Here is a 16,768-nt window from a genome sequence, read left to right on the forward strand (position 1 = left end):
AGTAATGGTATATTTTCCTTAAAAATTATTGCAATATGTTTTTGTTTCATAGCAGAAAGTAAATTTTATTAGAGAACCAATGCACTTAAGAATTTCATAAAATGTTAAAATAGAAAAAAACAGGTTTTGGAGCTAGATAGACATGGATTTTAGGTTTTTTAATCTTCTACTTACTACCTACCTGGACTTGGACACAAATTTTGTAATTGTACTGAGTTTTCTTGTGTTTAGAATAGGGAGATAACTCCTTTTGGACTGTTTTGGAGATTAGGGATTGTGTATTTAAAAGCTCTACTGCAACATCTGAAAAAGGAAATGAGTTTATATAATCTGTAGTTCCCATACCAGAGTAATTATTTTCACTAGTGTGGTGGTGGTGATGGTCTTTTACACGTGCTTTAAAAAAAAAAAAAAGATTGTTAACATATTTTACAGGACCTAAATAATTGGTGGTGGTGGTTGTTATTGTTATTCTACCCAGCTGTGAAAGGTAGGTCTGTAAAAAAGTTTCAAAACTTTTAAGAAACCGATACAACAGTACTCGAAATGGTTACTATTAGTTTTATAAAAATATTCTTTTCAAATATAATGTTCATGATACCATTAGGAACTACATTTTTCAAAGTAGTGTAGCTTGTATTTAGTATGTTTATATTTGTTAGAAGAGAATATAAAATCAATAATATTCATTTAGGGTAGAATCTAATTTTCGCTGCATTGAAATCTCAATTGCAATAAAAATCTTCAGACTAGTGGCACCACACCTATCTTTCTTTTCCTTTTGGCAAGTGTGAATTTAAAAATGCATTTTTAAAATTTTCCATATGCCATAGAAGGGTTAAAAAAGAACATGTCCTAGGTCTGATTAAATTTACTATTTATCTCTATATGACCTAACTTAATAGGGTGCTGGTAGCTTCTCACACATGACTATCTAGGATATTTGAAGAGTGGTTTTAGGACTACTGGCAGCTGGTCAACAAGGATTGATTCATTTACAGAGGAAATGTTAAGGCTACTCTTAAAAGAATGGGGTTATTCTCTTTCATAAAAAAGTAAGTTTATCTTATTTTAAATAACTTAAATGGGATTCTTCACACCTTTTTTTCTAAGTGTGATATTAATGATTCCATTAACTACTGTTGGCCTAAGTTTAAAAAATGGAGTAAAAAAATGTTTACAAGGACAAGTTAAATTAAGTTTTCTGTCTGATTATAAAGTTTATGAGCTATGCTTTGAGATTCATTGTTTCTGATTTGAATAACTCACACTCGTGAATTTATGCCATAAATTCTATTTTTTCTTTATTTTTTGGCAGTTTTTAAACAGTTTTTATTTTGAAGAGAAATTTTAGGTTCACAACAAAATTGTGAAGGAAAGTGTAGAGTTCCCACTATATCCCCTGTTCCTTAGCCACCTTCTTAACACACACACAACTTTTCCCACCATCAACATCCTCCACTATAGGGGAACATTTGCTACAATTAATGAACCTACCCATAAATTCTGAATAAGGGGTGAAGTTTGTGGGATAATAGGAGTCTTACCTTCTGTTTTTGTTTTTAATTATTTTAAATCAGTTTAGGCTATACTCTTCATGTGGAGTTCTTACTATACCTTTGGTCCTTTATTTTATAAAAATGATAATTATTAATAATAAGCACAACAAATCAGAAATTTCTTTTTTTTAATAGGTTTAATTCTCCCCCATTATTTCTGTACTAATGGTATGATCCTCTCTTTGTACAGCTTGTAACTTTTTCTTTGATTTAAGGAAATCAAACTCTACTTTTATATATAAGCTCTAGCAAATTTATTTGTGGCCAGGAAACCATTATTATTTTTTTTTAAATAGAAAAAAAAATCTTTATTTTTCAAAAGTTTTTTGCTCACCATCCTTAAGATTCTGAGGTCTTTGATAAAAATCATCATTGATTTCTGGTTATATCCCGTTCATGCTAGAGCACTTCCTGGACCACATATGTACAACACAAATTTTAATATAACATTGAATTTTGAATTTTTATTAGAAATTAGGATATCAGCTAATTATATTTAAGGTAGCCATTATGGTCTCCATAGTGGCTATATTTTTTTACCTTTAGTATGATTACTATAAAGTCCTGAGTGTGTACTGGCATTTTGTTGATTTTGGAGATCTGAATCAATATACATGGGTGTATAGACTGAAATTATAGCCATTTACACAGTCGGTCCAGGTTAATTGGCTCTTTGTAGAGTAGCATTGATGTGACTACATTTACTCACTAGTTTTGGGTTGTATGTGTGTGTGTGTAAGTAATTCAGAACAGCCTAACATGTAGGACATTGTTAACTTTTAGGGAGTAGTTTCAGATGCAGTTTTTCTTTGTGTTTTTTGTTTTTTCTTGGAGAATGTGAAAAGGCAAACAACAAATAAAGCTACAAAATTTTGAAATTCATAGTCTAAATGACTGAATTAAAAATATTCTGATCTGGAGCTTTGGGGTAGATTCAATAATTTTATGCCAAAGAGTGAAATTGTACTGATAAGGTGTAAATTAAAAGTATTTATTTTTAAAAATCCTATTTGACTTTTAATTTTTGAGTAAGTCTAGTCTTCACATATGGAAACTTTCTGGGACTTTAAAGTCAGGATGCTGCTAGTGGGTGAAGATGTTCATATTGATAAAATTATACTTGTGGAATAGATACTGAATATATTAGTTTTTGCTAATTAAATATTTTTAAAATTAAAATTAAATTCTCTTTTTCAGTGGTTTCACTGGCTGTACCTAAGGTAATTTGACATGTACCAAGATATAGTAATGTTTCTTGATTTATCAAAATTAAGTACATGCACATTATTAGAGCTTGGAGTTGAGGCCTCTGACTGGCCAATGAGCTTGCAAGTGTAGGTAGTGTGCTACTAGAGGGGCAAGTCTTTCAGTAACACCACAGGGGTCTCTGATCCAATGAGTAGAGTTTGATTGTAATTCTTGCTACAAGTATAAAAAATAAAAATAAAGAAAGAAAAGAAAAAAATAAAGCATTAACAACCTTTATTTCGTTCTTTAATTAATGTCTTTTTTATTTCTCCCCCCCCATTCAAAATTTTCAGATTAATATTAATCAGATTAGAATAGGTGGGGTTTAATTTAGCATTAGTTTTCTCGAACCAACATGTATTAGGGGAAATACGATAGGAAAGATAGAACGAATACATCATCTTTAAAATTTGGGCTTGTGTATAAACATTTGGGATGTGGAGTATAGAGTATTCTGGATTCTTTCCACAGATTAAGTGTAAAGAATTTATAACTGGAAAGAATTCCTATTTTAAGTAGATTAGATATTTTTGAATTTTTGTTAAAAGTCAAGTGTTGCATATTTGTAGTCACTGAAACTTTATACACAACCGTTTTTAAGAGTTTAGAGTTAAAAAAAATAATGATTTCAGTTTGGCAAATCTGATTGTTTCCTTTTAGAAATCTTCAGTGCCCATATTTAGTCAATCAGTATAGAGTTTAAGGCCAGGACAAGGCTGCATTAGTCCAGGTAAGAAGACCAAAGACAAAACAAAAATTTTCATTAAAAAGCCAATACGTGATCTCTTGAGAATGCAGTAGAGACTTCCTCTGCATTTTTAACAGGCTATTTGCTAAGATGTTCTATATTGGTCTTTTATTACCTTTTTTTTCCTTAAGTCTCTTCCCTTTCCCCAAGTCATTTGAAATGAAAACATTAAATTTTTTTTTTACTTTTCTCAGGCTTGTTTTCGCTTCAGATATTTAGTGCTTTTTTTTTTTTTAATTTATTTTTTATTGGTGTTCAATTTACTAACATACAGAATAACACCCAGTGCCCGTCACCCATTCACTCCAGATATTTAGTGCTTTTTAAGAAAGTTATAAATGTTAACTCTAATATGGGGCTGATGATACTATAACTGACCAACAATACACTTGTATAGTAGTCATGGTTGATTGATGAAATGGGAGTCCCCTACCTTTTCCTTCTATGCTTTTGTGGTTTTTTGGTTTTGTGTTTTGTTTTTTTTCCTGGAGAAACAAATGGTAGATTTGAATAAAACACACATCATTTGCATAGAAAGTTATGTAATGATGCCATATAGAGTATAATGATTTCCTAATACCTTGTATTTAAAGTAACCTGAATTACAATGAGAGATAAACAGAATATTTACCCATCCCTTATGAGCTGCTGCTGATATGTAAATTTATTCTTCTACTTTGCACAAATATACTTTTGAGCTACTGCTTAAACACTTTGAGGTCCTTAGTCAAACAGTTTTAATGATGCCTCCAATATTATGAAAGTGTGACATTTGATGAATGTCTCATATAGTTTTGATATCTGGGCACATGTCAACAAAAAAAATTGAACATTGGTTTGTCATGCAACACCTAGATAATTTATAATTTTACTGTTTATATCCATCTTGACATTTTTTATCTGCCAAAGGCAGGTTTCATTTGGAATCTTAATCTGAGATTTATTTGGTGGATCTGGAAATCATAGCTAGGGTTCCCACAGGAAATGGTCCATCTACCAACAGATTAAATGGCAGTCCTGCAGTTGTTAGGGGAGCTCTGCATTTAACACACATGCATACTCATTCAGTCAGCACTGTGGAGAAAAATTAAAGTAGTAACCCAGGTTTAGGAACAATGTAGCTAAAAAGTCCCATATTTGCTGAATGACAAAGGGTTATATAGCAGCATTTCATTTTATTATTCGTGCTTGAATTTCTTGTTTGCTCTGTTGAGTCTGCTGACGAATACTAATAAATGCCTGCAACAATCCAGACGAGAGATGCCTGGCAACAAAGCTATGCGGTGGACCTCCCTGATCTTCTCCAGTTCACAACCTGACCTTTTGAAAAATTGGCTGGGCTAAGCTGCAGAATTTGGGTGTAATGGTTATTGTTAACTCCAGCTTTAGGATTTATTAATTTGTGTGATCAAGACTTACCTATACTTCAAAGTTTCAAAAGACCAAACACAGTCATCCATCCATTAGAACTAACATTGTGTTTCAGTGATTTCCACTTAGTGTCTGACTGGTGATTCTTCTATTTTGTTTTTCAGATCTAAAAATGCCCTTAAATAAAATGAAAAGCACAGATGAAATTCTGTCTTTTTTCTCTTTTTTCTCCAATAACAAATGTTACTGGGAAAGTTAGCATCCATAAGTGATTTATGAAATTGTTGAATTCATGGGCAGTCAGTATGTGTTTGCACTTAACAAACAAAAAATAGATAATTATGAAACTTGTTTTACTTGCAATTGTAGAAATTTAAGACTTACCAAGTTCATTATTCATATTTTAATTACTTTATATAAATTATTCTTATCACACAAATTGAGAAAGGCTGAAAAGGTTAGAAATGTATAGTAGGTAGCCAAATAATTCATATCACTGAGGCAGAAAAGAAATAAAGACCACTCATGTTAGTTAATAAAATTTGAGGACAGTTTTCACAATTATGTCAACCTAGATAATATTTGTAATGGTTTAAATAGGATGATACAAGTTTCACAGAGCTTTAATTTATGTGTTATGTTCATAAGTTAATTAGGTAGCCTAAGCTTTAGGAGATTATACTATTATACTGTGTTCATGGTCTTCATACAGTAAAGGATATTAAAATCTAGAATCTGAAACATTATGATGGAATTCAGTTCTTACACAGAAATCTGTTCTCTTCCCTAATAGAATGAATGTTGATGTGCTCCTGACTATTCAAACTTGATGAAACAAACACTTTTTAAAATTTGGTTTAGTACCACCACTTTCAGTAGCTTTTTCATAATAAAACAAATGACAAAATTCCAGTAAAATAAGTTTCATGGCTAACCAGTGGATAATTTGAAATATGATAACCCTAAATTTTCAGTTGTCTTAATCAAAGATGAAATAACCTCACCACTCCTTTTTGATATGTTTATCTAAATATGCAAACATGTATAAGAATGTAAAAGATGTAGTTTATTTTGAATGTTGAACCTTCACGTGCAAATGAATAAATTATGTGGTTTTTATGATTTTCCAATTTCATAAACCTCTATAAAATCCTACTTCAATATCTGATAGCTATATACTGCCTCTGCCCCATCCCCATATATTTTAAACTTCTTCATTATATATATTACATTTTATATTAGAACTACATAAGACTTTGTATCTGTGCTTTGCAACATGGTAGCCACTGGCTATGTTTGGCTGTGAGCACTTGAAATTCAGGCGATGGTGTATGTAGACCAATGAAAATAAAAGTTATAGTTCTTTCTGTTTTCTTCTTATTTCTGTTCAAGCCAAAATATATTTAAACCTGAGAGAGTATACCATATCCAAGTGACAAGTTTCCATTTTTTAAGCCAGAGATCCAAAACTTACCTAATTTCTTGTGATTCCTAAATTAGAATCTCTGAAGGATAAGTGCCTGTGATCTACTAGCTATAGCCCTGATTATATCTAATTTTGTGCCATTGTAGTAAATGCTCAAATTATGTTACAGAAATAGACTATTTAAATTTCTTATTTTCTTGCTATGGGATTAAATCTCAGAAATAATACTATTAAATTTTCTTTCTGTGTGATGAATTTTCTTTCAGGATTTTTCCTAGTGTCAGGATTTCTAAATTTCGAAGTCCTATTACTTCTGTAACTTAATAGTTTTATAATCTGTAATGTGCTTTAATTAAACCATTATATGTTAACTACAAGTTTTACCTAAGTGTTATCTCTTTATGTTTGTCATTATATGAGCATTATATGATTTGTATAAATACAAATCATTGTATTTATTTTTATGTCCATGTCTTTGGATATTTTAATAAGAATATTTTAATTTTATTATTTATTCTTTTTATATCTTAATTTAAAAATCTTTTGCTTAAAAAAAAAAACTTTTGCTTTTAGCCAAGCAGGTTTTTGCAGATAATAATAGCTAACATTTATTGAGAGTGTACTCTGTGCTGAAACTTTTCCAAGAGATTATATAATTTAAATAATTTAATCCTCATAACAACCTTTTGAGATAGGTGCTATTATTATGTACTTCTATTGATAGGGAAATTAATGAGGTTAAGTAATTTGCTAAAGGTCATATAGCCATGTGGTGGAGCCCGAATTCAAACCCTGCTGTTTATCTTTAGCTCATGCACTGTGGCTTTGCTTGGAAGATCTAAATACGCCAATGTTCTACTTGGAAGATCTAAATTTTTCTCTTGTTCACTCAGATGAGACCACTGAGATATGGCGCAAGTTTCGATGTCTTTTTCTTTTATGTTTGGCAAAGGATGGGGAAGCCCACATATGTATCTATGTGGGAAACTAACCCTCCCCCATATAAGGAAACAGCATTATTTAGTAAAGGAAATAAATAGTATTTGTACACACATATAGATAACCTACATTTAACTTCCAGAATGAACTGGTAGAAGTTATTTGGGGCTACTAACTGATACTGCTGTTCTGATTATGTTGAAACTAATACTCACTTAGAGAAATCCTTAACTTTTGAAAAAAGACAATATCTTTTGTTTACAATATGGGACTACTGTAGTAATTAGACCATCACATCAAATTTACAGTCTTATTTAGTAGCAAAAAGTGTGTCCTATCATTTTGATGTTCTTATATAATGTAATAATAGACAATATACAAAAGAAAGAAGCTATAAACACAAGATTTTTGTTCGTTTTACATTTACAAAATCAAATGCCATTGGTTTAAGTAATCATCCCTCCCCTCCAAAAAAAAAGTTTAACGAAGTGGTGACCAATTGTGTGAGCAAGCATTAGGGAGCATATTAACAAACTGCCTCCTTTATGGTTCGTTTTAGCTCTAAATGCCCCTAAGTAGCACCTGCATCTGAAGGTGCAAGAGATCCATTTATTTGAATGTACTTGCCTATTTCTATTGCCCTTTCTTTTTTCTACCCTGAGCTCTCAGGTAGCTGGCATGTTGCTATTCTGAGTAACCCTGGTAGGGTCCCTAGAGACAATTCTAGCTCAACCACTCTGAAGAAACAGCTCTGTAGGGATCCCTGGGTGGCGCAGCGGTTTGGCGCCTGCCTTTGGCCCAGGGCGCGATCCTGGAGACCCAGGATCGAATCCCACATCAGGCTCCCAGTGCATGGAGCCTGCTTCTCCCTCTGCCTGTGTCTCTGCCTCTCTCTCTCTCTCTCTGTGACTATCATAAATAAATAAAAATTAAAAAAAAAAAAAAAAAAAAAAAAAAAAAAAAAAAAAAAAAAAAAAAAAAAAAAAAAAAGAAACAGCTCTGTAAACAGTATTGACCCCCCCAGGGGACCATCAAATCCGTTTACACAGATACCAGTTGTCACAAACTATTTACAAAGCCAGACAGAACAGAATTTCCCAGCCTTTAAGAATCTCTGTTTGATTCTAGCCACCTCCTCACTTCTGTATAGTAGTTGAGAAATAACAGTTATTTTTGGCCACAAGTCATGATTTGTTGGGTAGCGTCAGTTTAACCAAATGTATTATACATTAACTAACGTATCATTGTCTGGAGAATTGGACTCAAAGGGGATTCTAGAGCTTTCTTTCCTAGAAAAGGAAATGGTATAATATTGTTAATTTTCTAGACTAAGGAATTGAGAATTTAATAGCAATGCTGGCATCGAGATAGCTGACAATACTGGTACCTCCAGAAGTAAAGAAAATTTGTTAGATCATGACAGTGGTCCATTGGAAATAGCATGAAAGTCAGTAGAGTGACACAAGGTCTTCAAACATATATTGCAGGTAGCCTCAGCACATGTTTTAAGTATTGAGATTCCCCATATCTTTATGAAATCCACTCATCTTGTCCAGATGAACAAACTGTCTCTAGCAATAGCAGTTTGAGGAATACCTAGTAGTAATCCTCTATAATATGATTTTCAAATGATCATAGTTTATATGGTAGTGATAGCATAAGATACTAATAGCGAAAACTGGGAAATAAATTTGGTTTGAAGTAGTCAGGTTCTTATGTCCAGGAATACAGTGTGCTCACAGAAGAGCAAATAAAGTATATAAAGGAATTGATAGTAGGCATAAAAACTCCCTGTCGTTTAACCCTTAGGAAAGAAAGACTTCAGAGTCTTATGAAGAATGAAGAAGAGATTGATAATTTATTCTCTAAGTCCATATGGAGAAATATATTTAAATAGTATTAATTCTGTTAGTCATAATGATAGAACAGTTAACAATGACATTGATTAAACACTGAAGCAGATTACTAAAGAAGATAGAGTTTCCATTTTAAACCATTTGAAAGAAAGGAATTAACAGGATAGTTTTATTTTAAGCTTTCTTCTGCCTGAAGATAAGAGTTTGAATCAAGAGTGAATGTTTTTTCTTTAAAACCTTTATCTTCTCTTTCTAATTGACTAGTGTGCCTGTAACTTCCCTTTTTGTTGCATTGTATTGCCTTATATATTTATATTTCTGTATGCAATACTTTTTTGGGTGATGGGGCAACCCAAAAAAGCTCAACCAAAGCTTTTAGTAGCTTCACCCCATTATCACTTCATAATGGTCTTTCTTCTGGGTTAGAGAGTTTAGAGAAAATAACTGAAGACTGAGTTAGAGTCACTAAATGCTCTCTTCTCTTGGTTAGAGACAGTATTAATTGAGAAATTAAAGTTAAGTCAGGCTTTGAAAAAGGTAAAGAAAACTTGGCAAAATGCAGTATGATGGAGCAGTATCTTCAAATTGACTTGAAAAGTCAAAGTGCATTATGCCTGTAAGTTACTCTCAAATATTATGGAAAAAGTTGTATGTGCAGATAGCCAGGTAAATAGGTAGATTTGGAGAGAATGAATAATAAATGTGGTAAAATGTTAAGATTTGGAGAACCTGAGTGCCTTCACCCAGTATATAGGAATTCTTCGTACTGTTTTTGCAACTTTTTTATAAGACAAATTATTTCAAAGTAAAAAGATAAAAAGAAATGACATACCTACAGTCAATTCCTGTCAGCTGTTTCATCTGTCTTTGAGCATGTTCATGCAGTCAGCGAAGTCTTGGCTCTCATTTCTTCTTTCTTTTCTTGCCATTTTTCTAAATGATTTCCGTGTCTTAATAGGTGACACTTTCAGTACCTAGATTCCTTAATTTCTTCTTCTCCAAGTACCTTCACCATCAGTCTATTTCATTAATCCATTCCCAGAACCACATCTTGGACTTTGTGTTACATATTACTCATTTTAGAAATTCTGACTTCCTCACTATAGCATCTTGTCATCTCAAGAAAGATATATAAGAAATGTCTGTTTTTCCTAAAGCTATTTCTTCTTTGTACCCATGCTTGTTGTTTCTGTTGTTTTTTCTTAGAGTATATCACCTTTTTCTTTACATCATCTAACTCAAACCATTTGGTAATTGATTGCTTCGTACATTCCTACTTGTCTTTTGTTGGAACAAATGCCTTTGTGAAATCTTCCCAGAGTCTCTATTTGAGCATTAGTATGTCTAGCATGTGTTTTTTTTTTTTTTGCATGTTTTATATTTGGTCTCTATAGCTCTAGTATAGTCCTTATTACAATGTATGCAGATCATTAGAACAGTTTGCCTTACTCACTGTACTATAGAGTCCTTGAAGGTGAGTCTGTTTCCCACTTGTCTTTCTTTTTCTCAGTAACTTTCATATAACATATCACATTGAAGGTTTTCCATGATTATTAAATTAAGGAATAAGTAGATTAATTAGAAAGGTCAAACTTTTTATACAGAGATTGAATTCTGACACAGGATAATGCAACATGGCAGAATAGAAGAGCATTGAGAGAGGATTTAAGCAACATTTGCTACAATAGTTGGTCAAAAAAATTGGCAGACAAAAAGAAAATTTTGTATATCAGCCTTGTTTACCCTAAAGTAAAAGTAAATCTCAGTAGAAAAATATGGATAGTCTGGTTTACAGAACAGGCTCCAAATGTGTGATAAACAGTTACAGTTAGTCTGAAAGTTTTTAGTACAGAGAAAGATTAGAAGCATCTAGAATTAATCAGAGGTTCTTCAAAAATATTAAACATTTGGAATTCAAATCCAGAAGTACATTAGGACTTACTGAGTTTATTTCAATAATACTATAAGAGATTATAATTACTAAAATCCAGAAAGGATTTGCAGAGTCTTTTAATTGGGAAGGTCACACATCTGCTCTGAGTCTGGAGAAGATAGTATAGTCTGGGTGAAAAGGCACTGAATTACCAAGAGTTCAGCAGATCAGAAAACTTGACATTCTATAAGCTGAAGTAAGGAAGAGAGCTATAAATATAGTAAGCAGATAGCAAGTAGAGATACCATGGAGGGGGTAAAGTAAACGCTAGGAGTAGGTTAGAAATAAAAACTAAAAGAAGAAAGCTGCTGAACTAGACCTAGAAATACAGAGATAAAAGTATGGGACAAGTTGTAGATAGTGGTAAGATAATGGTAATGTGGATAATGGAAAATAGATCAAAGACTCAAGACTTAAGATTCTGAAGCAGTTGGTATAGTGTCATCCTGGAGAACAGGGAACTTTTTAGCTGGAAGTACTCCATGGCTCATCTTTTTTACCTTTTGGGGAACCTTTGTACCCATAAATTGGAGAATAGTATAGGCCCTAATAGTAACATTTTGGTACATCCCTGGGGACAAGTTGTGTTATTTTGATATTGCTTACAGTAACTATTTATAATTCTTTTTCATTTCAGTTTCAGTTGATCCTTGAACAGTCGGGGGTTAGAGGCATCAACCCCCATGAGTCAAAAATTCACATACAACTTTTGACTCCCACAAAATGTAACCGCTTAATAGCCTACTATTGACTAGAAGCCTTAGCAATAATAGTCAATTAACATGTATTTTGTGTATGTATTATACTGCATTCTTAAAGTAAGCTAGAGATGAGAAAATGTTACTAAGAAAATCATAAGGAAGAGAAAACATATTTACCGTGTTCTGTATTTATTGAAAAAAATTCACAGATAAGTGCAACTGTGCAGCTCAGATCCATGTGTTGAAAGATCAGTTGTACTTTTAAAGTTACATATGTTAAAAAGAATGGTTTATTGACATATAGTGGTATTCTTTAATGTCCATTTACAAAACTCCCTAATTTAGATTTGGGGGTTCCATTCTACTGACACCAGCCTCTTCTAGAGAAGTAGCATGATGAACATAGGAAGCAAACCATGTAAGCATTTTGCAATGTCAAAAACTTACAAATAGTCTTTAGATACCTAGAGTTGTTAGAGTTTAAATCAAAATAACATAATGTTGAAATCGCATAGATAGCTTACAGTATGTAATTATGATAGCACATTTCCCTTTTTCTTTCCTCAAACAAATTGAACTCGAGAGGAATTTACTAAAAACAGATGGTTTCTGATTTAGATTCAGCCACCAACAAGATAATGTCCAGGACTTGGAGTTTATAACTAGCCACACCTAATTTCAGCATATCTATAAGCAAAGAATTTCTCCTTAAGGAATGAATACTTTGTGAATGATAGCTTATTTATGAGTGCCCCTATTTTATTTTTATTCTGAAACTACTCTCCTTTGCTTTTCTGCTTAAAAGCATTTTAAGTTTGGCAGGTTGGAGAAGCCATCATCAACAAACAGGTGAGACTCACCTGCTTTTTAAAGTTCAAAGATTATTGATGCTAAAAACAATAAAGTATTTGTTACAATCAGTATTTGTGCCTATTGGTCTAATTTACTGATAAAAGAGTTTGTTTTATGAACTTGTGTGCCATTTTCTTCCAAAAATTTCACCATATCATCAGATATACTATTCCTTTGAAATAGCTATTATTTATGAGTTACAGCTTAAAGTAACTCTTATGAAATAACCAGGCTTTACAAAAAAAATTCTTTCTTTTTTTTTAAGATTTTATTTATTTATTCATGAGAGACACAGAGAGAGAGAAAGAGAGGCAGAGACACAGGCAGAGGAAGAAGCAGGCCCCATGCAGGGAGCCCAATGTGGGACTTGATCCCAGGACTCCAGGATCACGCCCTGGGCTGAAGGCAGGTGCTAACTGCTGAGCCACTCAGGGATTCCCCCCAAAGAGATTTTCTAATGTATAATGTATATCTGATAAAATGGAAGTTAAAAATAATTCTTATACTGTGTTAATTTTAATATTATGATAATATGATAAAAATAAAAGCTAATATTTACTGATGTACTGAACACTAGACCAAGTACTTTACATATATTAACCCAGTTAATCCTCAGAGTAACTCAGGTAAAAGTACTATTAAATTCTCATTTTACAAACAAGAAACTTAGGCTTGGATAGGTAAGTAATATGACCAAAGTTATGTGCTTGGCAAAGCTGGAATTCTAATGTAGGCAGTCTGATACCAGAGTTGCATGCAGAGTATCACTTCCCTATAATCATTAACTTACTGCATCCTATTTTTTTGAAATCTAGAAAATAATGCCCCTATGTCAGTGTTTCTCAGCTTTGATTGTATGTTGGAGTTACTTGGACTCCAGCAGATTTTGATTTAATTAGTGTAAGATACGTTCTGGGCTAAGGATTTCCAGAAACTCCTCAGATTATTTCCACCTGCAGTCAAGGTTGTAAACCATTGCCCTAAATACCCACCAGAAGTGGACAAACTATACATGCTTACAATAGGAGGAAGACTAGTAAATGCATCTTTAAAACTATGAGAGCACCTATTTCCACAAAAATACTCATTTGAATGATTTCATATGTAGCTATGGTATTTCACATAACATTTGTTTTTGTTTTGTTTTAAATACAGAGATAGGCCACTATTATCTGGAACAAGAGACTACAGGAAGTAATATAAGTACAGAGCCAGATGAACAACCAACTGTGAATTCTAAGGAAGACATCCATCAGAAATCCAATGAATTAGTTAATGAAGCCACCCATGAGGACACAGAACTGCCAGGGCAGAAATCAAGGAATTTTCTTTATCCAGGTGATGAGACAGCTGACTGTACTGCTAAAAAATCCAAGTGAGTGCCCACAGCCTTAAATTTAGAAAATAAAATTGAGAGGACTCTTTCTTCTCTTCCTCCCTCCTCCATTCGTCCCTCCCTCCTTCCTTTTTGGCTTGGGCTAAGTTGAACATATCATTAATTTATTAGAATTCGGGCAATCTACTGGAGTTTTCCCGTTTTCTTTACATTGATGTAATGCATGTAGATTGCTAAGTGAAAAAGCATAAGATGAGTTTAAATGAAGGCCTTGAGATTTTATGCCTTCTTGTTGAATAGTATTTTCTGTGTCTTTTGATTTTGAATCTGGAAATAACTATTGTTATAAATGATAAAGTATTTATCAGAGCCAAAAAACTGGCAATTCTGGGACAAAAATAAGCCCCCAAAGATGTGTTTTGGTTTGGGATAGCATGATTTTTTGTTCAAATGAAATGCTCCTGGAAAGGCCTCTTACTCTCCCATTTGTCTTCCTTATTATGTTCTATTCTGCAGCTTTTAACAGTCACCTTACCTAGTGATTCCAGGAAAAGATTTGATTTTGTGACACCTGTGACTTTTACCTCGCTGGGGTTAAGTACTTTAATGATTCATCATATATTTTGAAAATATTGCAGAATTACAAAAACTTCAATGACTAAATAATTGTATATTCAGTCTAAACAAAATGTTATTTAATATATTTTAATGGTTTTGTATAAGAACAGCTAAATAAGTAAAATAATTACTTAAAAATTATTCAGTAGATGTATTTTAGTGTGTTCCTGCTTCTTAGCAAACAGTTTATCCTTACTAAAGTACAAATTTGAAATATACTTTTGGGGATAGGAGTAGGGATGAATGAAGAAGTTTTGAACATTTTATAACCACATGGGATAAAATAAATAGTAGAGATGGGCTTAACATAAGAGTATGAAATATCTAGTACAATTGTAACAGAAGAAATACAAAGTAGGCAGAGCTGCTCTGGCTGTCCCAGGCCTCACTGCTTAACAACTTCTTAGAAACTAAGATTTACCTATGTTGACAACTTTAATATAATGCCTTCACAAAACAGTCCCATCTCTTTTCCCTCCCCTTCTTTGTACTACTTGCTCACAAGTCAATACTGTTCTCAAACAGCATACAAAATGTCAAAAATTCATTTACCATTAAATGTCACAGGAATAGGTTTTCATTTTTAATTTGTTTTGAATTTAATAATGAAAAAGTGATATTCTGTTGCCCAAATTGAAAAAAGTATATTCTTATTTTCCAAAAAATGAGATACGTTTCTCCTGACAAAAAGTATAAATTGAATTATTCTCAACCCTTAAAACCTGAATTCTTTAAGTGTACTGAACCATGAATCTCTGTAGAAGTTACTAAATGCTTACATAGATTTAGCTCTCTTAGTCAATGGATTAGCACTCCTGTGAAATTGATGTGTTTATTGTTTTTGATCCAAAGTATTTTCTTAACAGTGCATAACAAGAAAAATTTAAAATTGACTTTACATATTTATTATTAAAATTAAATTTTTCTCCCTCATTTGCAGTGTAAAATTTATAGATGCTAAATCATAGAAATCATATGTATATATTAATAGCTTTCTTTATTACAGCATTATGGAACATAGAGATAATGATTTGCATCGTGAGTGTATGATCCCTTGTCGAGTTACTTCAGATTTAGATAAGAAGAAAATAGCATTTCTTCTAAAAGAATTGGACTTTCTTAGAGCAAGCAATAAAAAGGTACCACATAGAAAATCTAATAATTACATAGTGACCGTTTAACTCTTGACCTTCTAGGTTTTGCTTTTATAATTCAGTTTCATGATGTATTTTTATCCTTTAATGGTATAGCTTTATGTTGTTGACATACCATGTCATCAGAGTATGACTGAGTGTAGAAATAGGCAATAAAAAACAATTTCTTTCATTTCTTCCCTGGCTGGCCTGTGATATCACTTCCCTTTTTCATAAATCCATGATACCTGGAGTAGGTACCTAAAAAAAAGATTCATTCACATTTTACTGTAGTGGAAGTTTACTTCAGTGAGAAATAAAATACACTGATTTCATGTTACTTAACTATTTTTCTTTTTTTTTTTTATTGGTGTCTGTGCCCTGTATTTCACCTCAATAATATATGTAATTAAACTTTAAAGTCATAAGGCTTGGCAGTATTGTCACATCCCTTGTAGTGTTATATACTGCTGCATTTTGTCCAATCCAATATGTCATGTCATGTTGTATCTTTCCTCTTTCTAGTTACATTTCTTGAGCATTCAATAATGTCATTAAATAATGTTCATATTCTATGCCCTCTGTTTTTTTTAACCTCTGCATACCTCTACATACCTTTCTGATTTTAATAGTCTAGTTTTTTAACCCAGTCATACTGAAGCATGATGTTAGGAATGTTGATCATGCCTGATGGAAAACAACACAAATGACAAAAGCCAGGGGAGAAATTAAAAAAACAGTTGAGGGGTTCTGTATGAAAGTAGGAGATATTTTCTGTATTTTCATTTAGCAATTATTTATTACATGCCAGTTACAAATCAGGTGCCAGTGCCAATTTAAATGGAATATGATGGGATAGCAATCTCAAAGGAGATTTGTTTCGTATATTAAGATTATTATCTTAATTAATTTTGTTTCAAAATATTAGAATTACTAAGAGAAGCTATAAAGCAGTGCTGTTTTTTTATTAGGATAATGCCTTCCAAGTCTTTTTCACTTTAAGACAAAAGAACAGATCAGATTGCTTTTTGCAGTAATTATTTTTGAT

The 16,768-nt window shown here is 32.4% G+C and overlaps 1 protein-coding gene and 1 non-coding gene across 28 annotated transcripts in view; both read left to right on the plus strand.

Moving 5' to 3' along the window:
* The window catches only part of MIPOL1 (mirror-image polydactyly 1), a 329,604-nt gene that overhangs the window by 71,124 nt on the left and 241,712 nt on the right, over positions 1 to 16,768 (plus strand). For 19 of the 27 annotated variants that reach the window (XM_072838319.1, XM_072838315.1, XM_072838305.1 and 16 more), the window contains 2 exons: positions 13,789 to 14,008; positions 15,594 to 15,726. In XM_072838319.1, coding sequence (XP_072694420.1) covers positions 13,789 to 14,008; positions 15,594 to 15,726 — 353 coding nt within the window. Of the gene's footprint in view, positions 1 to 13,788; positions 14,009 to 14,485; positions 14,563 to 15,593; positions 15,727 to 16,768 lie in introns of all 27 variants that reach the window. The other 8 variants (XM_072838324.1, XM_072838323.1, XM_072838325.1 and 5 more) reach the window with 3 other exon arrangements.
* LOC140640713 (small nucleolar RNA SNORA62/SNORA6 family) lies at positions 2,836 to 2,989 on the plus strand. Its single transcript, XR_012037354.1, has one exon. It is a non-coding gene; the product is annotated as a small nucleolar RNA SNORA62/SNORA6 family (small nucleolar RNA).

The sequence above is a fragment of the Canis lupus genome, chromosome 9 (assembly GCF_048164855.1).
Source record: "Canis lupus baileyi chromosome 9, mCanLup2.hap1, whole genome shotgun sequence".
Classification (NCBI taxonomy): Eukaryota; Metazoa; Chordata; class Mammalia; order Carnivora; family Canidae; genus Canis; species Canis lupus.